This window comes from Poecilia mexicana, unplaced genomic scaffold (genome assembly GCF_051168715.1).
Source record: "Poecilia mexicana isolate PSO_F unplaced genomic scaffold, ASM5116871v1 scaffold_12, whole genome shotgun sequence".
Classification (NCBI taxonomy): domain Eukaryota; kingdom Metazoa; phylum Chordata; class Actinopteri; order Cyprinodontiformes; family Poeciliidae; genus Poecilia; species Poecilia mexicana.
Window position 1 is genome coordinate 23742296 of NW_028263381.1, and position 22850 is coordinate 23765145.

Genomic DNA, 22850 nt, shown 5'->3' on the forward strand with positions numbered 1-22850 from the left:
GCTTGTTTTCAGTAAATAATGCCTTAATATCGATGAAGAAGTTCTAATTCCATTAGCAGATTATTTTACTTTTAACCTGGGAAAATGTTTTGTTGTGATTGAAATAATTTGCCAGTGCAACTAGAACTTATTTTTTTAAACTAATGCTTAGGGATTATTTGCTAAAAATAAGCTCTCATATCTTGCAGAAAAGCTGCTTGTTTTGTATTAATTCAAGTGCATCAAGATATTCACACTATAAACTATAAAAATAGTTGCTAAGATTTTGTGTTTGGATGATGATGCCACGTGTTTTTTATTGACTTATTACGTGAACAAACTTATTCACATATGATTCTTATTGTGTTTATTGAATGGAAACAACACAGTTGTGAAATTGTGAAGCAGTTAACTAATTTTGGCACAGCTGGAGTCAGTAAATGTCTTTTTAAAGTTAGCTAAAGAGCTAAGCAAAGAGTTAGCAGAAGTGTGCTCTCTAATGTAGGCAGTTAAATGTGTGTCAAAGGTCAGAGCTGGTGTGACCTGTTAGCCGCATGAGTTTTCATCTCTGGTGTTTTTAACCAGCTAAGGTCTTCATCCAGTAAGAACTCCTTTCTTATCTTCTTAGCCTCCAGTTATCATCTATGTCTTGTTTATGATCTTAATAACGTCTGTTAAAGAACAAGCTGAACCAACAGTTATAAACGCTCCATTGTCAAGAGATGGAGACTTAAATCTTGACGAAATTATAAATTTGTACCGTGTGTTTTTATTTCAAAGAACTCCCTGTTCTGGACCATAAAGCAGGACACGCAGCTGAAGAACACGAGGATCAGTGGAACTAAAATCTTACAAAAACACAAAATACTGGATGTGACGAACTTCACTATCAGATCCAGATGGTTATCTCCGAACATGGACGGCGATCAAACACAGCCAAGCAAATGTTGCAAATCTGGTTCCGGTTATCAGATTAAATCCATGTTGCTTTAGATCTCAAAACCCAGAAAATTAAACCATAAATTCAGATTTTCTTCCATTTAAACCCATCTGGTGCTGTTGCAACCCAACTTACTTCCCCCAGATCTGATTCCTGTGAGAAAATCAGTCAGTTTAACGAGCTGCTCCTTAATTTCTTTGCTTTCAACAGGAAACTGAAGCTGGAGAAGGAGCTGGCTGGGATGCTGTGGAGGATTCGGTGGGAGGACCTTCAGTTCGAAAGCCCCAATAAATACCACAAACGAGCCGGCAGCAGGTTGACCCTCTCACAGGTAGATGGAGCTGGACAGATTGGTGTGCAGCAGTAAAAGCCAGTAATGATGCAAAGCCCTTAGATGAGGCGATATCCACTTGATCTCACATTAAAAGCTGTTTGTTTTGGTTTTTATTGAGCTGTGCTACCATTTCAAACTGTGTTTGATTTAATCAAACTGGATGAAATTCAAAAAGCAGTTTTAAAGTTTCATTTAATAAGGGGAAAACCAATATTTAAACCAAGAAAATAGCCCCAGTTAAACCGCGAATTAACCAGATTTGTTTGGAAATCTGAGGCCAGTTTCTGCAGCGACACTCAGGAATGATTACGGTTCATCTCTTAATGCCTTTTTGAGTTGGCCTAGTCAAAGGCAAGGCAAGTTTATTGGCATTTCAAAGTAGTTAAATATATTATAATGTGATGAATACTAAATAAAAGTAATGGGAGCGTGACTACAGATTAAATTAAGGATGTTCCAGTTATTATTAATCAAAGGCAACTCTAACTAGGGTTTTAGCCTTGGTTTAAAGGAACTCAGTGTTCCGGCAGTTTTTCAGTTTTCTGGACTTTTGTTCCAGATTAGAGGTGAATAAAAACTGAATTCTCCATGTCTGGTTCTGGTTCTGATTCTTTTTAGACCAGAACCAGAAGACCTGAGAGGTTTGAAAGGTTGATAAAAGGTAAACGGACTGAACTTATGTAGCACTTTTCCAATCATTTTGATACAACAGCAGCAAATCCATTCACAGATCTGCCTTTAAAGTCAGTCAGAAAGCTCCAGCTGATAAATCACTGTTGCAATAATCAGTGTGACTAAAGAGGAACACCTGGATGAGTTTCTCTAGATTTTTATGGGATATTTAATCCTGAAAATGTTCTTCAGGCGATAGAAGGCCGACTTTGTTACTGTCTTTATGTGACTCTGAATGTTCAGGTCAGAGTCCAGCCTTACACCCAGAACGGGAGTATTGAACAGAGCGACTGAAATTATTTGCAAACTTGTTTTTGCCAGTTTATTCATGGTTTCTACTTGTTAACGTCAAGCAAGTCATTTTCACAATTTACCGTCTATTAAAAGAGCGTTCCTTAGATTAATGTCACTCCCTGCTGCGGCAGCTGTGAAATTAACGTAATAACCCAATATTGGCTGGAAAGCGCAACATCTCCCCTTTCAGAAACCGTTGGAATTGTTCAGATAGCGCCAAGTGTGGCGGAATGACGGTACTGCAAATTCGGCCGTGCCGTTCGTTGTGGTTGGGTTAATTTGGATTAATTTTTAAAAATGGTTTAATATTTTTACGCATCATAGTTTTGGTTTTTGAATATTTAATTTTTGGAAAAGCTGGATTTTTTTCACCTTTGCTCTTTTCCATAGTTCAGTGATGTCATCACGCTCAGGGCGGCCATCTTGTTTCATAAGCATGTTTTACAGCTTCTGTTCATTAGGACTTTGAATTCAGGTGAACTTTATGACCAAATGTAACAGTTAGGCCAAGATTTTTAAATTAAGAGAATAAAGTCATCATCACAAGAATACAGTCGTAATGGAACGATATAAAGTCAAAATAAAGTGAGAACAAAGTGTTAATGTTACCAGAATAAAGGAGAATATAGATGTTGATCCTCTTTTGGTTTTACAGATTAGGTAATAATTTAAATTTGAACAAATAAGCATCAACTTATGTTTAGTAGCAGGACTTTAATAACTCTATAAGCTTCTTTTCATCATTTTAAGACGTTCTTCTGGTACAATTTCGTCTTTATTTTGCCAATATTCTCGTAGCTTTCCTCTAGTACTTCATCATACAACTCAGACAAGGGATTATTGGAATAAAATCCACTTTTTGAAAATATTTTCTGCCATTTTTAGAAAGGAAAGCAACAAAATCTGTAATATTGCATGTAAAATTATGATTGAACCATTTCTTTTGTTTATTTTTCTGCTCCAATCTGAGCTGCAGCCCTGACAAAATCCCAAATCCTCTGCGCGTTTACACATTCCTGAAAGCTTTTCCAGCGGTTTGATCCAAGGTGGCTGGGCTTGCAGCGGCAGACACACATTAAACGGTCGTTAAAGTAAGCCCGGGTCTGGCCCCGCTCCTCGCATTCAGGGTGCGAAGCCCTAATGCGTCTCCTCTCCCACACGTGCAAGCGTTCATGGAAATCACAGGCACACACCTTTTTAACGACTGCCTCTCTGTCTTGTTCTGATAGTGGGAAATGCCGTGTTTTTCCAAACTTCTCCGGCTTCCCACTTTTCCATTTTGCAATCATTACAAACACAGACTGAACAGCTGGTTTTTAGGAATCCAGAAACATAATTCCTGTAGTTTTCAGTGATGTGAAACTCGGTAACAGACGTCTGATCTTCCTCTCTGCTCCTCTCCATCTTCCCAGAGAGGATCCAGCTACGGCTCCCTGATAACTGCCCATGGAAAATATCAGCTATTTGCAAAAACCGGCTATTTTAAGGTAAGGCTTAGTGAGTTCTGACATTTTCAACTCCTGCACACTCCTTTCCCACCCACACACATGTGCAGAGAAAGAAAGCCGGAGAGCTGGAGAGAGGCGAGAGAAAGAGAGGGTGTGTGGGCGAATTTAGGTAGTTGGTTTTAATGCGAGCTGCAGAATGCGTCAGTTTGCTTTTCTGTTTATTTTTTTTATTTGTGTGTGTGTGTGTCTGGTTCTGTAACTCCTTCAGTCTGAACACAACCATTAATTTGTTGCTGCTAATTTTTTCTGTGCTATACAGAGGGGGGTGAGACAAAGAGCTGTATTTAGCAGAAAGATGTTTATTTTTGTTTAAATGGGAACGCGGATGAACTTCTGAAGTTCTCCTCGCTGACCTGAGGTGATTAAAACGCGGAGAGAGAAAACATGGTGATGTAACGTCCCTGACAACCTGCAAAGCTTCAATACAAGGTGTTTTCTCTGCAGTGAGAGATCCTTCGACTGCATGTTTCCCGTTTAACAAAAGGCATATCCATATTAAATCAGACCCAGCGGCTGACCTTGCATTGCTGCTACAGAGGCAGCTTATTTTTTCCTCTGCAGACGGTCGCGTCTTCTCCGCTGGGGAGTTTCAGCTCTAGTTTGCAGGAAAGTCTGCAGATCTTCAGCAGACCTGGATGTTCTGTCTGCAGAAAACTGGTTTCACAGCCGCTTTTATGAATTATGTGACGTTTTCTTAACCGATTAATCATTTAAGCCCTATTGGCAAACGATTAATTGTGATTAATCAATTATTGAAATAATCGTCATCTAATTTAGTAATCGATTTATCATTAACTAGACTCTAGTTAGTATACAGACTCAAGATAGATCATTTGGTGAAAAGAAAATATTTTCAGAGCAGTATGGAAGGCAAAGCTGTTGAATTTTAGGTGATATAATGTTTGTTTTCTTAAGTGAAAAAGTCTCTTCTAAATTGTTTAAATGAATTTTAGCTCCTTTCTAAGATTATCCAAGGAAATTTCTTTTGAATTTTGTTCTGTTTTTATGCAGAATATTATTGGTGATTTCACAGGTGTTTTGTGTTCCACACAGGGGAACCTGGTGGCCATTAAACACGTCAACAAGAAGAGGATAGAGCTGACCAGACAAGTACTAATGGAGCTGAAACATGTGAGTATTTTATGTAAACATCCTTTACAGAGGACAACAACGCCACTTTACGTTTCAGGATTCAGCTCCAAATAAACACTCAGATGTTTCCCACACAGAGAACTGAGTCTGTTATAGTTTTATGTTTTCAGGCTTGATGTTTATTTTCGATTATTAATAAGTGATCGCTGTGGTAGATTAGCTATTAGCTAAGCTAACACTGTGGCAGTTGATTAGCTAATTTAAACACCTGCTCTACTGATGATGTCAGAGTTGTTGCCTTTTTTTAGTTTTTAAATAAACCGAAACACAGAATTCCACAGCACATCTACATGTTGTGGTTATCATAGTCAAGCTAGCATAGCTGGCCTACTTCCCTCTCCCTTGCTATTTTTTCTTAATTAAAACTTTTCAGATCTTGTCATAGCGCAGCAAAGCACTGCGTCCCTTTTTATTTTATATATAAGGCATACATTTAAGATTTAGCTTGTCACATTGATAGCTTAACAGCTAAAGCTAATGCTAGTCACCTTTAGCGAGCAGCTTTTTGCCCTCCAGCAGGGAGAAGGGGTGGGATGTCACGCTGTGTTTAGGAAAATTATTTTTTGTTTTGGGAGAGAGAGATACACTGAATCCATCAGAGAAATGCACATTTGTTTTTAGATATTTTATTTAGAAAATCTGAGTAAATATCAGAGATCAGTGAGGAAAAAAGCAAGAGAGAAGAAGAAGCGAAGCTTAACACATACAGTTCTCCTTGTATATCTTATCAGTACGCGGCGCCTCCCACCCAGCTGTAGGGAGTTTCTCAGTTTCTCCCGTCTCTGGCTAATTGGTACCTCAGGTCCTAAATCAAACCCGGTTCAAAGGAGTTTCAGTTGGAAAGAGAAGATAAACATCTTCACTGAAACCTCCGTTATCAGTTCCATAAATATAACACTTAGTTAGAAACCTTCGTTATCAGCTGATTCTTCCCAGGAAATAAGCAAAAGTTTTATTTTAAAAAACAGCTGCAATATGTCAAATCCGTCCACTCAGTTCTGTTTTGCTATTTTTTCAAAATCCAACAATTTGTTAAAAACAGAGCTGGTGTGGAGTCATTTCACAAAATTCAGCCAGATTCACTCAAGAAGACATTCGTCAGTGGTTTTCTGAAATGCCTGTGTGTAAATAAACTCTTGACATTCAATTAAAACAGCTGCAGTCGGAGGAGAAATGAATCCGTCTTCCAATCGATGCGCCTTTACAGGAGTTTGAATCTGTTGCTGACTTAATAAACCCTCCAACCAACAAATGAAAGTCTGGCTTTTATCAATATGTTCAAGCATCGCTGAGTGTTGCTGCTAGTTTGTTACCTAGAAACTAATATCCTTAAGCCTCCTTTTTGACACAAACGGCAGCAGCGGCTGATGAAAAGGCCCCTCCGGCTGGGAAATATTTACGAGTAAGCGATAAGGAAGCTAGAGGAAAGACAAAAATCTCACAGCTTAATGTGGTTTGGTGATGGAAACTCGCCGTGGCATCGGGGGGAAGCCATAACTTGGAAATTACACTGGCAGACACGAACAAGACGGATGCTTGTGGCTGTTGATCATTCTTGTAGCCTGCAGCTCTTGTAGCTTTAGCTCTGCGGTTCGGCAGTGAATTTTGGGTCATTTTGTGCGAAGCCGTTTCTGAGAGGACGGGTTAGTGGCCGTCGGTTTGCAATGCCCCGCGGGCCTGATGGCCTGTCAAACCTCAGCTCAGGGGAAGGAGAGAACGCCAGCCAGATGGGGGGAGACGGCCGGGCCTGCCAGTGGAAACTTAACCGCTTGTGTTCCAGGGTGCAGCAGAGGAAAATAAATGGGGCAAAGGGTAGGCTAACAGCGTCTCCCGAGCCGTGAAACAGGAGCCGCTAACGCTCGGCGTTTGCCGTGAGAGCGGCTGTCAGTCACGGCGGGTCGGAGAAGAAAAGAGCGCTGTTGAAGCGATGTTCTTTTGAAGCTGGCTGCAGGTTTTTCTGACTGCTGCCTCTGTCAGCGCGTTTACCGGCTGGAGTGAAAGCGTCGGGATGGTGCCATTTGCTCCTACAAAAGAGAAATTCACACCTTCGCATGAAAGGAATCTGGCAGCAAATGTTCCCTGTCTCAACCTCAAACATCTGCACTGGACGTTATTATAAAACCAGCATTTGATTATATCCAGTGTTCCTAGTTAGGGCTGAAACCATTAATCACAGTTAATCGATCATTCAAATATAACATCTTTGTTTTCTTAAAGATGTTAAAACAACATATCTGCCCTGAAATATTAAGAAAAAACTCCTCAAATCATGTTGTTCTTGCTTCACCTGGTTCAGATTTACCAAAGGAATGTTACGGTATCGTCTTTTAGGAAATAAAATGTTAATTTTTAAATTAAAAAAACATTTGAATCATCTATTTGCATCTTTTACTGTATTTCTAATATTTTACAAAAAAGACTTAAGTGGTTAGTTGAATATTTTTTAGCAGATTAATTATCAGAATAATCGATGGCTTCCAGTAGGGCTGAAACGATTAATCGCAATTAATTGATTAATAAAATATAATAATTGCAGTTAAGAGAAAAACACCTTTGTTTGTAAACACTTTTTATCCAAAACTCCTCATTCGTAAAGTTTTAGCTTCACCCGGTTTAGATTTACTAAAGGAATGCTACGGTATCGCATTTTAGACGATAAAATGTTTATTTTCTAAATTGAAAAAAGTTTTCAATTATCTATTTGCATTTTCTACTGTATTTCTAATATTGTATAAAAAAAGACTTAAGTGGTCAGCTGAAAAATCTGTAGGATTTTATCCATTTAATTGTTCAATTTAACGATTAATCGTTATGTTAAGCGATTAATCGATTGCTAAGTTAATCGTTAGTTCCTAGTTTCTCGCCTCCTTCTTGTTCCACTTTGATATTCCTGCCCAACACGACTTTTTAACGTTTTTTTTAATCAAACCCTCCTCTGCACACTGGCCCATTCATAACCTCTCGCAGTACTTGCACATGTGTCAACTTGGTTCCCTCAACACATAGAAACAGAGCCGGCACATCCAGGTCCACTGCAAATAGACTATTTTGATGAAAAGCTGGCAGCGTTGTCCTGAGGAGTCGGTGCCTAAATGAGCCGTCAGTGCTCTGTTTCCGTGGGGTTTGGGAATGTGATGTTTGGAAAGAGTCGGGCTCACAGCCGCCGCCGCGTGTTTGTGCGGTTATTTTCAGATGAGAGACATTCAGTTCAACCATCTGACCAGGTTCATCGGGGCCTGCATCGACCCGCCCAACATCTGCATCATCACCGAGTACTGCCCCAGAGGAAGCCTGCAGGTAACTTCAGCACAATGACTTTTCACTTTTTGACATGTTGCAACCACAAACTTTAGTTTATTTTTTTAGGATTTCATGTTAAAGAAATGCTACGTATTTGTGAAGTGGAAGATTTAAATTGTCCTAACAAATTAAACTCTGTTCCTCTTTATTCTGATACCAAGGAGCAAACATAGTTCTGATAATCCGCTAATACTGGAGCTACTTTTTTATTAGCGATTTAGCTAACTTTGAAAACGTTTAGCGCGCCTAGCTTCTCCTGAAATAAATTTTTCCACATAAATACAAAAGCGCTAATTTTTTTGGCTCTTTTGGAAACTTTTAGTTGAATAAAGTTCAACATCTGTGAAGACTGTTGAACAAAAGTTGAACATTTTCTCCCCAAAAAATTCTAGAAAAATTTTTGACTTTGCAAAATTTTGTCTAAAATAAAATAATTTTAGAAAATTCTAAAATATGAGATTAAACTCCAAATTTGAGTTTTTTCTGGAACATTTTTGATTTTTCAAACTTGGAAATTCCAAAATTTACTAGAAACATTCTGACACTAATCTCAAAATTTCTTACTTTTTTTCTTGCAAATTTTAGACATCCAAAGTTGGAAAATTCTTTGTTTTATGTTCTGAGATAAATCTAAAAATTTCAGTGTTTTTTAACCGAAATGCTAAATTTTTGAGATCAAATATTAGCTTATTTTTTCCAAGAAAGTTTTTGAGACTTCTCTCAAAATTTCTGAATTTTCTTGCATATTTTTCACTTTTGGAAATCATAAATTAGCTTTTTTTTCTAGAAAATTTCTCAGATTAATTCAACATTTCTCAGTTATTTTCCTTGCATATTTTCAACATTTGGAGGTTAGAAATTTAATTGTTTTTTTCTAGAAAATTTCTGAGATAAATGTAAAAATGTCAGAGTTTTCTTTTTACATACAGTGTCTCTAATACACCATCATACTTTCGTCTTAAATAAACTTCTGAAATAACTTTTTAGCTGATAAAAAATGCTTGATAGTCCAGGGTTCTGTTGGCCAGGACTCCTGACTTCACAGGGAATCTGTGATAAAGCTGAACTTGAATGTTTTTAACATTTGGTGAGACAGAAAAGGCGTCTAAGCCGATGTGATGTAGCTCTGGATTCCAGGAAGCGGGTCAGCTCGGGTAAACGTTCGCAGTTATTCATTAATATCCTGCCACGGTCAGTGAAGATGAACAGAAAAGGAAAAAATGTTGATTCTTTGCTTCATCCTAATGTAAACTCTCAGTTTGCTTTGGCAGATGAAAAGTCACGTTTTCTTTTTCGATCTGCTCTCTTTCTCCCAGGACATTTTGGAGAACGAGAGCATCAACCTGGACTGGATGTTCCGCTACTCGCTGATCAATGACATCGTGAAGGTGAGTGGCCTTCAGGCTGCAGACTCGGCAAACACATGAACCACAGGCAGCGTATCGATTCATGTGTTTTCACATGGGCACCAGCTAAAGGTTGCTTGTTGTGCCATGCAGATATGCACCAATCTTTCTGCGTTGCCATGGTTTCACATGAGCTGAAATGGAGAGAAGGAAAATCTGCTGAAAAGTTTGTTATTGACTTGAAGTGGTTGGGGAGCGTAGGTAACAAATGAAATGTCATCATAAACTCTGATTAAACGTAATCATGGAAACAATTTAGAAGATTGCTTTTAATCACACGTTTCTGCTGGACTGATTGCTTGATGAAGTGCTGCGGCTAAATCAGTTCCACAAAATATGAAACGATTTTTTTCCCCAATGGAAAGATTAAATTATTCTTAAACAATGTCACAAAACAAGGGCAAAAATGTCCAGTTAAGAAAATTATAACAGGTCATTAATATAATCATGTTGTACCAAGATAGGATTTAATTTATGTAAAATTAAAAAAAATAGTATTTGTTCAATTATTATCAAGTTAAATTTACTTTGTTTCTTTCTGTAACAAGCAATTTAAATTTCTTTTCCTTCCTAAAACCAGTTTCTCTTTAGCTTTTAAACTTTGTTTTTGTCGACACTAAACTAGCTTAAATTATCTTGGTTGAAAACAGAAATAAATCATGACTGTTTAAATAATGACCCATCATAACTGCAATCATATTGTACAAACATTTTACTCTATTAGTAAATGTGGGTTCTTTGTAATAACAGGCCATTTGTTTCTCAGTAGCTAGCTTAGCGTAGCTTAGCTTAGAAGGTTTAAATTCCTTTAGCTGAAAATGAGACAAAGTAACCAGGATGTCGCCATCAAGTCGTGTTTTTTCTGAACAGGAGTTGTATTTCTGTGCTCATTTGCAAACTTGTCAAATTTGTTATTTTCTTATGCCTGCATTTCTTCTGCTGTTTGACGTGTGGAAACAAAAGCAGACAGAAAGAGAAACATGCTAACGCTTGACTTCTGTTCACCAGGGAATGAACTATCTCCAAAACAGCTACTTTGGCTGCCACGGAAATCTGAAGTCATCTAATTGTGTGGTGGACAGCCGATTTGTTTTGAAAATCACAGATTATGGTTTGGCTAGCTTCCGCTCGTCTTGCGAAAACGATGATTCGCATGCCCTCTATGCAAGTAAGTCAGCTCCAAAATGCAATTTCACAAAAGCCTCCGCTTCTGTTTCATCATGATGTGTGTTTTCCTCCAGAGAAGCTGTGGACCGCTCCAGAGCTGCTCATATACGACCGGCACCCTCCTCAGGGCACGCAGAAGGGTGATGTGTACAGTTTTGGCATCATTCTGCAGGAAATAGCTCTGAGGAATGGACCTTTCTACGTGGAAGGCATGGACCTCAGCCCTAAAGGTAAACACAGCTGTCTTTTACAAGCCTGCAAGAGGCTCAATTAGCAAAATTAGCAAATAAAAGAAGTAACCTGAAAGGAATTCCACCTAATTTAAACAGACACAATCAGGAAAATATTTATTTTTAGCGCCATGTTCTCTGTTTTCCTTTCACTGTAATATAGCTGAGAGCAAAGACAGTCAATCCGACTGCAGAAAAGTTATTAATAACATTACAGAGCAAAGTTTCAGTCAGTCAGTTTACACTTTTAACCTCAAGAGACTAATATGGAAACAACAGAAGGAAAGTGAATTATTTCTTAAATGTAATCTAACTTCAATTTTCTAATTCAAGTCGTTTTTGAGTTAAAATGAGGGTAAAATTCTTACGTTTTTCAAAGCCGTGTATCTCAGAAATGTCAACATCAGAGAAACCTTGAATGGATCGTTTCTGACAAGCTTTAAAGGTGGAAAAATTACTTTTCCAACACCTGAAAAGATGTGGAAAGGTTAGACTTTTAAATCTGTAACAAAATGTCTGCCTCACTCTATTAGCTTAGGTGAAAAAAAGAATAATTATTTTTTTTAATAAAATATGACAAATTTATAAATACTATTATGACACAGATGTCTTGCAGTAAAGTATTTTCTTTTTGGACCTAATGTTTTTTTTTTTGGACAGTACCTTTAAATCCATATTTTACTCCAAGTAAAACTTATATAGAGCTGAAATGTTTAATATTCTTAAATACAATATGGCTTGCATTTTTACAATATTTATATATCTTCTTTTACCAGAATGATCTGGTAAACATCTTTGCATAAAAAAAATTGAGTAATGTTAGTTAGCTTATGCTAGCATGTAGCCTAGCCATAATTTAAATTAGCTGGAAACTGTTTCCAAATATGGCTGCCATAATGTCATAAATGTCTTGAAATGTTAACCTTTTCTTCATCTTTTTGTATTTGTGATAAAGCTAATTGTTTTCTGTCTTGAAAGGCAGATTTGTTTAAGCTAGCTTACCTTAAATTAGCTTATTTTAGATAAAATTAATCAAGAAACATAATTACTGTCTCCAAGAAAGGGAAAATGTTGATATTTGAATGTAAAATTTGTTTTTCATTATTCACATTCATGGGCTCCTTTTATATAAAACTTGTGATTTGAAAATTAGCTGCTATTTCTTGAAGCCTTCGCCTAGCTAACATAACCTTAGCTAAAAATGCTGCTATCATGTCATTTGTTTTACATCATCAAATTGTTTTTTTCAGTTTTGATAATTGCCAATTTTATTTTGTTTTTTAAAAGTTAGCTTAATGTAGCCTAGATTAGCTTAGCTTAGCCTATCCTGGCTAAATTAGCTGAAAACAGGCATTTAGATGCAACATCCAACCAACTCTTGATTTCAATAGCTTAACTTTAAATAGAACAACAAATTGTAAATACTTCACTGAAATTTGCTTTTTCTGAAACACTTTTTTTCTATAACTGAGATTTATTGATTTCCATATGGATGGATGGGTTTCTCTCCTTGCAGTCGTTGAAAACTAGATTGAAAAGCAAGTCGAACTCCTCTCCATAGGGCAATGAACCATTTCCAGAACGGCTACTTCAGTTGCCATGGAAACCTGAAGTGGTCATTTGTTGTGTTTTGAAAATGACACATTAAACCCAGAGTTGAGCCTAAAAATATCTGAAAAAATATCTGAAAAGTAAAAAATGATTAATGAGAACAAGATGTTGGATCAAAGTTTTTTCTTTTTAGTCTAAATTTATTTGTTTTTTTCTTACATCTGGGATGCATCTCACATATTAAAAAAGTAAAATATGACAGCATGACTGAGGATATTATTGAATTTAGCCAAAATGCATGCAGGGAGGGTGGAAGGTTTTAACTTGAATGTAATAAATGGCCTTCCTGAGGAGCTTCCTCATCCTGTTAACCTCGATTAAAACCTTTCATTCAGACTCACGTTTCCTGCTGCTTATGTATGAAGCAGCAGAAACTCATGTCACACCGTAACATTTCCATTTTAACTAGATTCTTTAAAAAGCTTTTATGCATCTTTTGTCATTGAAGAGGGAAAAAATTGAATAAATTGTTTTATAGAGCTTTGTTTTGTTTTATTCATCAGAGGAAAAAGTGTCTTACCAAAGAAGTGGTAAAAACTTGGAGTGCTTTGAGAAATATAATAAAAAAATGAGTTTATATTTTTAAACATTTTAGCTTTAATCTGCTGCACTTAACGTCAAAAAGAACAATGAGAATTTGTTGTAAAAGAAATTAGCAGCAATGTTTTTGCATAATCAACATAGTTGTGGCTTGATTAAAACCAAAATTATGCAGAAAACTGAAAAAGAAAATTTAATCTGGGTACAGATTAAATTTTGCTTTCTTTTTGCTTTTAAAAGTTTTTATTTTTTAGCGTAAATTAGTCTAACTTAACTTCAATTCTTCCAAATGTAGCAACTTCTGAGTTTTTTTCAGGTTAGCTTAGCAACTAACTGAAAGGCTGCTTTCAAATGTGATGAATTTAGCTCAGTGTGGTGACATGTTTTGCATTTAAAAATTTTCTTTTTGAAATAAATTTATTTATTTTTTCAAACTAGTGAAGTAAAATCAAGTAGTGCTACTACAAAAACGTACACATGAACAAACCAAAGAGCTGATAATGTTATAAAACCCTTCAAATCAACAAAACTGAACAGTTGGTTTTTTGTTGGGTAATGTGTTTTTGCATTTTGTTTCTGTGTTTGACATTATTCGTCTTTATCCAATCAGACTCTAAGGTGTGTTTTCTTCCACCCTTAGAGATCATACAGAAGGTGAGAAACGGCCAGAAGCCGTACTTTCGGCCAACGACAGACAACAGATGCCACCCGGAGGAGCTGACCATCCTGATGGAGGGCTGCTGGGCCGAAGACCCGGCCGAGAGGCCCGACTTCGGTCACATCAAGATCTACATGGCAAAACTCAACAAGTAGGTCCAGCATGTTTTCCTTTAAATGGTTAATTTATTCCCAAAAACATTTGGAAACAGCAGAATCCGATTAATAAACATAACCACAGTTATGTCTTTGACTTTATTGAAACTTATGTAGGCTGATTAATTACATCAAAAACTTAAAAAACTTATTATGGAAAATTTACTTTTCCCACAGTTTTATACTTAGGTTTGTGATTCTACTGCTCCTGAAAACATCCAGCAGTTTTTTGGAAATAAGTTCATGTTTTTTGGTGTCTAGAAAAAAATCCTTTCAAATGTAGCAACTTCAGAAAAGCCCAGTCCGTTACCTAGCAACCCCAACGGAATTCTGCTCATTACCTAGCAACCCCAGCAGAATTCCACCTGTTACCTAGCAACCCAGAGCTTCAGTATGTTTGGTCAGCTGGTTTTACCGATTCACTTCTGCTTTTCAAAGATGTACGGTTGTATAGTTGTGCATCTGTTTGCAGCCATTTTCCCGTCTAAGTGTAAACGTTGAGTTTGGGGGCGTGGCCAGCAGCAGCTTATTTAGATTTAAAGCGACAAGACGCCCTAAAATAACTAAAATGTCATTATCTAAGAATGATTTTGTACAAAAAATATAACAAACTTGTTTAGTATACATAAACCTATCCTGACCTGTTAAAGGAGGTATAATAGGTCACTTTTAAACTAATATTACATTATATTACCATCTTCCTCTTCAGACCTGACATGAGAAGTTAAATGGAGATTGATAGAAGGATATTTTTAGTAGTTTCTGCCGGGTCCAATACGTTGGTGTTGGGATGAAAATAAAATTAAAAACCGAACGATGGCTTCTGATGAATGTTTGTAATTCCTGACAGGCGGTTGTTTGCGGGAAGCGCCTGTGAGAGCGTCAGTGTGTGTTTGAGTAACAAAAGAGTTGGAGTCCATGTTTCTGGTATTATTTTCGATGATCTTATGAATCATTTATGTGCATATTTTGGTTGGAGTATTATGTCGATGCAGGAAGGGAAGCAAGCATGTTTTCCCCTGAGAGTGGAGCATCTGTCAGAAAGAGTTACTGTAAGGATCTCTGCTGAAACAAAGTGACTCTAAAGCACACACATGCTCAGAAACCAGATACACTGCTGGCTGTTTGGATGTTGGAGAAACTCTGCAACAGTTCTGTCATGGGAAAAACTGAAGACACCACATGAAATATTCAGTTCTTTCACCAGAAATGTCACATATTGATACATCGTCTGTGTACAAATTTATTTCAACATTAAACTTCCACATGCAGTTATGAGCACGATTATGCTAACGTTTAGCACATGTAGCTTCTCCTAAATTGATCTTGCCACATAAATTCTAACATGCTAATTTTCTTGGCTGTTTTGTAACTTTTAGCTGAATAAAGTTGTGTTGAAGTTTGGCTATTGCCTATAAAGATATTCTTAAGTAGTTGGACATTTATATTCAAGCTCTTACTTTGAAGTGAGAAGGCTGTGTGTTTCCTCTCCTCATGTTTTCTCTTTTTTTTACCCAGTAACATTTTTTAAAACAAGAAACATAAAGGAACAAAATAAAACACAGACTGTAGAGAACAAGATGTAAACATGAATACAATATCTAAGGGTATTTATAGAAGATGTAGATTATAATGTCAAAATCAAATTGATGGTGAGAGCTGTAATCTTTCAAGGGAAGATCATTTGAACTGAGATTAGCGCTTTAGCATTAGTTGCCAGTAAATACTGCATTGCGATTTAGCATTAGCTTCTGCTACAGTTCGTTTTGTTATTGTAATTTAGCATTAGCTTTTGCTAAATACCATGTTAGTGTAACGGTTTAGCATTACCAGAATTAGTGTTTATGATTAGCGCTTTAGCGTTAGCACACCAAGTTTTTAGTTAGCATTGCTCCATCTGTCCTTCTGTCCAAATGTGTAAGAAAACCATACTAGTTGTCATAGGGTGTGTTTTTTCACATGACTTATTTGCAGGGATATAGTAGTTTAATCTGGTTTATTATCCACCTGAATGATGAACTAAACTTATTGTTTTAACATCCGTTTTGCACAGGATTGGATGTGAGCCGTTTTAGTAACTCAGGATTTAATGCATTCCTCAGTGTGGATGATTGATCAGATCTGACAGTGACTGAAGAGTCATTGAACTGGTTGGACCTTTGAATCGTTACCTCATTATACTTCATTAATAATTGAACTAAATTATTGGTGTTTTTTCCGTTTTGGGGAAAAGAAACTAAACAGATCTCTTGTGTTTGCAGCACAACCCAAGAAGCTAATGTTGGAAATATTCTTTAAATTTGTTCCTTTAGTTTTGAGAACTAGCATTCAGCCCATATTTACAATGAGACGGTGTTACTTACTTTCTTTAAGCTCCTCATGAAGACATGGATCATGCAGTGCTGCGTGTTATTTACATGTTTTTGCCCAGAGACGTGATAAAGAAGAGCTTACATTCATCATCGGTTCAGTGGATTGAGCCTCAGCGAATGCAGCGTGAAGCTTTTACAGGTTCTGACTTTCTGCCTGTCAGCTGCAATCAGTGGTCACATCTTCAAGCTGTGGCAGGAATATCACAATATGGGTCACGGTTCGTTAGACTGAAGCCGACGTGCAGATTTCTGACTCTCAGCTGGAAAAACAAACTGTTAGGTTGTGCTGTTTTCATTGCAACACCTGAACACTGTGGGACACCGTGGGACAACATTCAAACTTTGGAAAGAGAAAAAAGGATCCATTCAGCCACATGAACTCAGAAGTACTTTGCAAAATCAATGTCACCCGAGGCAGCCCTCCCTCCGCTGCATCCAGCAGGGTAACTCGATATTGCATAAGGAAGGAGGAAGGCATAAATCTCTGAACAGAGCAAGTTCTCTGGGAACAAGCTGGATAAAAATGCAGGCGACAAGTGTTCTGTTTTATAATGGGTCCAGATTTAATTAACAACATGGATGGCAGTTGATATAAACTAAGGGAGTTTAGTTCCACCAGATCATGACAGCGTCTGTCATGATCTGGTGGAGAATCATCGCTCTGGGCTCGGCTGAGATGAACAGAGAGGCTAAAGTTGCTTATGATCCGCTATCATCAAAGGGAAATCTTTCATGGCCATCCAGAACGAAGCTGGAACTGAATGCCAGCAGTCCAGATGGGTCTCATCTGATAATGTGGGAACAAAGAGAAACAGAGAAACGATCAGGACCGAGTTTCAAGATGAGCTCAGAGGAGATGAAACAATGATAGAGGAGAAACCAGGAATCCAAGATGGAGGAGATCAGAACGACTGGGAGGGATTAGAAACCATTTCTCATCTAATGGATGGATGAGGGGATGGATGGATGGATGGATGAGTGGATGGATGGATGGATGGATGGATGGATGGATGGATGGATGGATGGATGAGTGGATGGATGGATGGATGGATGGATGGATGGATGGATGGATGGATGGAGGATGGATGGCTACATGGTTCACTATTTTCATTCTTTTCCAAATCAGCCAATCCAGGATCCCGATTCATTTTGCTTGCTGCTGATTGGCTGACCATCAGACCATGGGTTAGCTTCTCTGCTAACATCGCTAAGGCTGTTTCCACTGGTCATATTACAGCATAATGTATATTTTGTATTTGAACAGTTGAATTATGCAGTTAGAAGCATTTCTAGATGACATCCCTAACATTTACAGATATTATCTCTTCTGTGGCTCCACTGCAGTACGAACCCATCAGTGATATAAAAACAGCCAAATTGGAGGCGACTGACAGATTGAGAGTTTTCCTCTCAGCTCGACCTCTCCTCTATTAGCCGTGTTTCTCCACATTGGATGGCTCTGCTCACGTTCAGCTCTGAGTGGTTTTAAGTGAAGAGGTCCTCATGATTGATGACCTCCGAAGCACTCAAGGATGCTGCTGACAGGCGCGTCCCTCCGCTGCTGTTGGCCTGGGCAGCCCGCGCCTCGCGCCCCGTCTGGTGGTTACGCTCATCTGGAAAATGCTTGTTGTTGACGTGACGTGATGGATGGGCTGTTATTTTGGGAGCGAGAGTGAAAGGGTGTCCGGCGACAAACGGTTTGGTTTGAACCCACACAGGGAGTCTGAAGCTGGCTGTGAAACGCTGACCTCTCACTGCGAGCATGAAGTCTCTCCATTGTTTGTCTCTGAACACTTTCACTCTGATTCACTGGAAGCTTTCATCCATTACTGGAGGTTCAGACCGAAAATATAAATCCTTTTAAATTCTAGTTTAGAGGAATTACAGCGGATTTGATTTGCTGTTCAAGGTCTCCCCCAGAAAACCTGCTAACCCCGTTGGTTGGGGTCTACCGCAGTCATCCATCCAGCGACCCGTCGGGTTTTTGAGTTAAAAAATGTTTAAAGTCGACAGGAAATTTGAAAATATCACTTGATAATTATGTGTTATTAAAAGATTGAACATTAACTATAAAGTCTTAAAAAATACAAATATAAAAACAAGTAAGCAATGCTAAGCCTGGTGGGGGCAGAAGTAAAGCCTGGAGGCCCGCCAGGCTTATAATGCACTGGGGGAAACCCTGATGATTTTTCACCGAATGGCCTTTATTGAATATTTATACTCCAGTTAATGATTAATCGATTACAAATACCCTTTTTTGTTTTTCAGTTTAACTCTTAGAATAAAACTTAATGCAATTATATTGAATTTAGTTTTATTTAACAATTATTTAGTTATCAATTAATTGTATTGAACAGCCTTATTTGATTATTATCCTATTAGTTTGACGATTAATCGATTAATCCGATAACAATGGCCAAATTCTGCAGATTTTTCACTTAAGACTTTTTATACAATCCCTGAAATACATTAGAAAATTTAAATAAACTAATAATTAAATTATATTTTTAAATAAAGACAATAAAATGAAACAACATCGCGTTCCTTTTGTGATCACTTTTCTGCTTGACTTGGCATCAATACTATGTAGAGCTAATCTGATGACAATTTTTTGGATGAAGTGATAATTGGAAAGCAGAGGGAACTTAATATAATATAATAAGAGTTTTTCTCCCAGAATTCAAACCAGATGAAGCTAAAATAACATCACATGAGGAGTTTTGGCTAAAACATGTTTACAAACAAAAGTATCTTTTATTACAATGCAAAATGTTTTTATTTTTTGAACACTTTCAGGTTATTTCCTTCTCTGAATATATTTTTTATTTCACCAAATTGATTTTTTTTGTCTAGTTAACGATTAATCGTTTACAGGATTATTTGACAATTAGTTCTACAATCAATTAATCACGATTAATCATTTCAGTCCTAACTCCCATTTATTTAATTGGTCAGTATTAACACATTTCTTGTATTTTCAGGTTTGCATTCGTTGTACTATACATGTTGAAATGCTGGGCGCTAATCTTCATGTGACCTTTTTCGATTGAACTCAAAGCTTCGTTACTCATTAGTCGTCCATGTCTGATATTTGCTCCTTTAAAGATAAACAGCGTGTGGGCGTCTGTAGGCCGCTACGACCCAGTAGCTACTGGGAAGGTGCCAGACATTGATGCTTTTAGCCTCCATCCTGGCATGGATGACTCACCTTCTCGCTCCGTCTGAGTAACTGTGAGCGTTTGGTTGTGTTTATGCCTGAGCATATGATTGTAGAGCATAAACATTATGGAAACATGTAATTAGAAAACCTACGAGACCCAGGCATCAGCTTTTAGAGCATCAATGTTGTCTAAAAAAGCCACTAAATGCCACAATTAGCTGCTAACATTTAAGGATAGAAGCCAGTTTTATGTCTGCAGGATTAGTTCTTCATATGGGATGCCTGAAGTGACATAATTATGACACATAAAATTTAAATTAACATGATTATAATGCAAATGTTTTAACTGGTTTTCCAAATAAAAATTTTAAGTATAAAACTAATGTTTCCAGTAGAAAATATCTGTAATATCTGTTCTTCCAGTGACACAAAAAGCATTAAAATATACAAAAATGCAAACAAATAAATAAAATTTTATAAAAAAATGTCATTAAATACTTAAATAAAATTGCAAAATATAAAATGAAAAAGAAAACTGATTAAAACTGAACTTAAAAAATTAAAACCACAAAATACAAAAAATAAAAATGAAATAAAATATTTTAAAATACAAAAAATGGAATTAGAAATATAAAAAGCTACAAAAAACAATTAAATAAAAATGAAAAAATAAAACATTTAAAGTAAAAAATAAAATGGGAAAAAATTATTAAAAACTGAAACTAAAATAATATAAAATAAATGTAAAAATTTAATTACTACACAATAAAATGTACAAAATACAATGAAATAAAAAACAATACAAAATATTAAATTAAATACTGAAAAAATATATCACATTAAAATATTACAAACCCCCCCACAGATTTTAACGTTATGTTAAACATATCTTTAGTTCTTGCTCTTCAGAGTTGCCACATGTTTATGTTTTTTCCACAGGGAGGGCAGCACCAGCATCCTCAACAACCTGCTGTCCAGGATGGAGCAATACGCCAACAACCTGGAGAACCTGGTGGAGGAGCGGACGCAGGCCTACCTGGAGGAGAAGCGGAAGGCCGAAAACCTCCTCTACCAAATCCTCCCACAGTAAGAAGGAAAAAACCAAAACCACCAATTAACTGGAGCTCAGCTGATTGGACGATGCACCACCGGCTCGCAGTGACACTCTGTCAGCGCCGCTAAACCTCTGTATTAATTAAAGACTCAAACGCATTTCCCAGCAGTGTGATCTCGCTGCAGATGAAAAGGGCAGCAGAGGGAGAACAGGAAGGCGAAACCGCTCATTAAAGAGAGACAGCAGAACGGAGCAAATCCAGCTTTCCTCCATCATTTATCCTCTTCTTCCTCCTTCGTCATGTTGAAATTAGGCAGACAGAAAAAGGGCCTGAGAAGAACAGAAGAACTGATTTCTCACCGCGCTCCAGATTTAAACAAACTGACCTCTGCCTCCGAGATGTTCCTGCCTTTGGTGTCGTTTGATTGAAGGGAAATTAACATGAGCAGAGATAAACTGACATCTGGGGATGATTTTAGTGGCCAGGCGTTCAGCCAGAGCCCAGGGCTGCTGGATAATAAGGAGAAAACAGCTGAAAAAACATATTTTCTTTGACTTTACAGCCTCTGCCGTACTTACTGCACCAGATAATTCAGTACGTTTGCAAAATCTATCACATGTGGATACCAAAACGTGACTTAGTCCCACCTTCGTTTGAAAAAACCCTGGTAAAAAATTAAAGATGGCCGCCATCGTCAACAAAATTTGGCACTAGATTTGCTAATATTTATCATTTAGTGTCAAATTTTACATTGGACCCATAGAAATCACATCTACTGTTAGTTTTTCATTTTTCAAGATGGCCGCCATGGTTGTCATGGAAAATTTGAAAAATCTGTCTGGTATCAAATGACACACTTTGAACTATAGAAATCATATATATTTTCTTGATTTTGTGTATTATTTTTCTGGTGGACATTTTTCAAAATGGCCGCCATCGTTACAATGGAGAATAATATGTGTAAACTAAAATCTGCAGTAGTTATTTTAATCCCCAAAAATGTTACCTTCACTAACCACCAATTCACTGAACAAGAATGTTAGCCCTGCTATCGCTAAACCGCTAAACAATACTGAAGTGGTGAGCACATACAAAGAAGTGGAAGCTAAAGCTAAACTGCTTAACACATAAAATTAGCGGTAGCTAATGCTAAACCATTACACACAAACAAAAGAGCAGTTGCTAACACTAAGCTGATAAAAACATAAATATTAGCAGACTCTAATACTAAACCGCTAAACACATAAATAATTAGCAGAAGCTAAAGCTAACTGCTAAACCTATAAAAATTTGTGAAAGGTAAAGTGAAACCGCTAACACAAAAAAATTACTGGAGGCTAACACTAAACTGCTAAACACATCAAAAACGTTAGCAGGCGCTGCCATTAACTATTAAGACGACTGTCTGTCGGCCACATCTTCATCTCCTTCCAGTTGACGACTAACAAACTTTAAACTAACAAACATCAGTTTCTGATTTTGCTTCATGTTATTATTTTAACATTGCATGAACAAGATGACCAAAGTTGGAAACATGATGGGCAACGTTTTGTGTCAATAACCGATTAAAGCGACTCAAAAACATCGGCCATCTTGACAAAAGGTCATTACCCTGAAATTAAACGGGCTAAGTTTAGCGGTTAGCATGCTAATTCCTGTGCTTGTATCCTCATTTTGACAGTGCTGTTCTTGTGTGTGCGTGTGCGTGTGTGTGTGTGTGTGCGCGCGCGTGCGTGTGTGTGTGTGTGTGTGTGCGTGTGTGTGTGTGTGTGTGCAGCTCGGTGGCGGAGCAGCTGAAGCGCGGTGAGACGGTTCAGGCTGAGGCCTTCGACAGCGTCACCATCTACTTCAGCGACATCGTCGGCTTCACCTCTCTGTCTGCAGAGAGCACGCCGCTGCAGGTACGCTTCCCGCGCCGCGCTGCCGTCGTGATCTCCAGCAGAGACAGTGTGTTCCCACACACACTCTCTGTGTGTGACTGGAAATAGATCAGCTGTTAGATGGGAGATGTTGACGCAGAGTTGAGTCACTTTATCCAGACAGATAGAGAATCTGCTCTGCTGTGGTGGAGATAGAAAGTTTTAAGTGCTGAGATATTTACACCAGAAACTAGACAAAAATACTTAAGAGTAGGTGTTATTTACAATTGTCATTATTATTATTATGGATCCGTAGGTTTTCTTGAACATTTCTTGAATGAGAGGCATTTTCTAATAATTTTGTTTTGTCAATACCATAACATGGTTTTAATTACAAATTTGAGATAATTATTGAGTCGGTAAATGAAAAAGGTCGGATTAAATAAGTGTTTCAAACA

General features: G+C 37.5%; 1 protein-coding gene across 1 annotated transcript in view; it reads left to right on the forward strand.

Moving 5' to 3' along the window:
* Window positions 1–22850, forward strand: part of npr2 (natriuretic peptide receptor 2) — a 60827-nt gene that overhangs the window by 33699 nt on the left and 4278 nt on the right. The window contains exons 8-17 of the mRNA XM_014991691.2: window positions 1130–1250; window positions 3632–3706; window positions 4781–4858; window positions 8072–8176; window positions 9496–9567; window positions 10594–10753; window positions 10827–10982; window positions 13774–13942; window positions 20418–20564; window positions 22311–22434. Of these exons, the coding sequence (XP_014847177.1) occupies window positions 1130–1250; window positions 3632–3706; window positions 4781–4858; window positions 8072–8176; window positions 9496–9567; window positions 10594–10753; window positions 10827–10982; window positions 13774–13942; window positions 20418–20564; window positions 22311–22434 (1207 nt within the window). The remainder of the gene's footprint in view (window positions 1–1129; window positions 1251–3631; window positions 3707–4780; window positions 4859–8071; window positions 8177–9495; window positions 9568–10593; window positions 10754–10826; window positions 10983–13773; window positions 13943–20417; window positions 20565–22310; window positions 22435–22850) is intronic.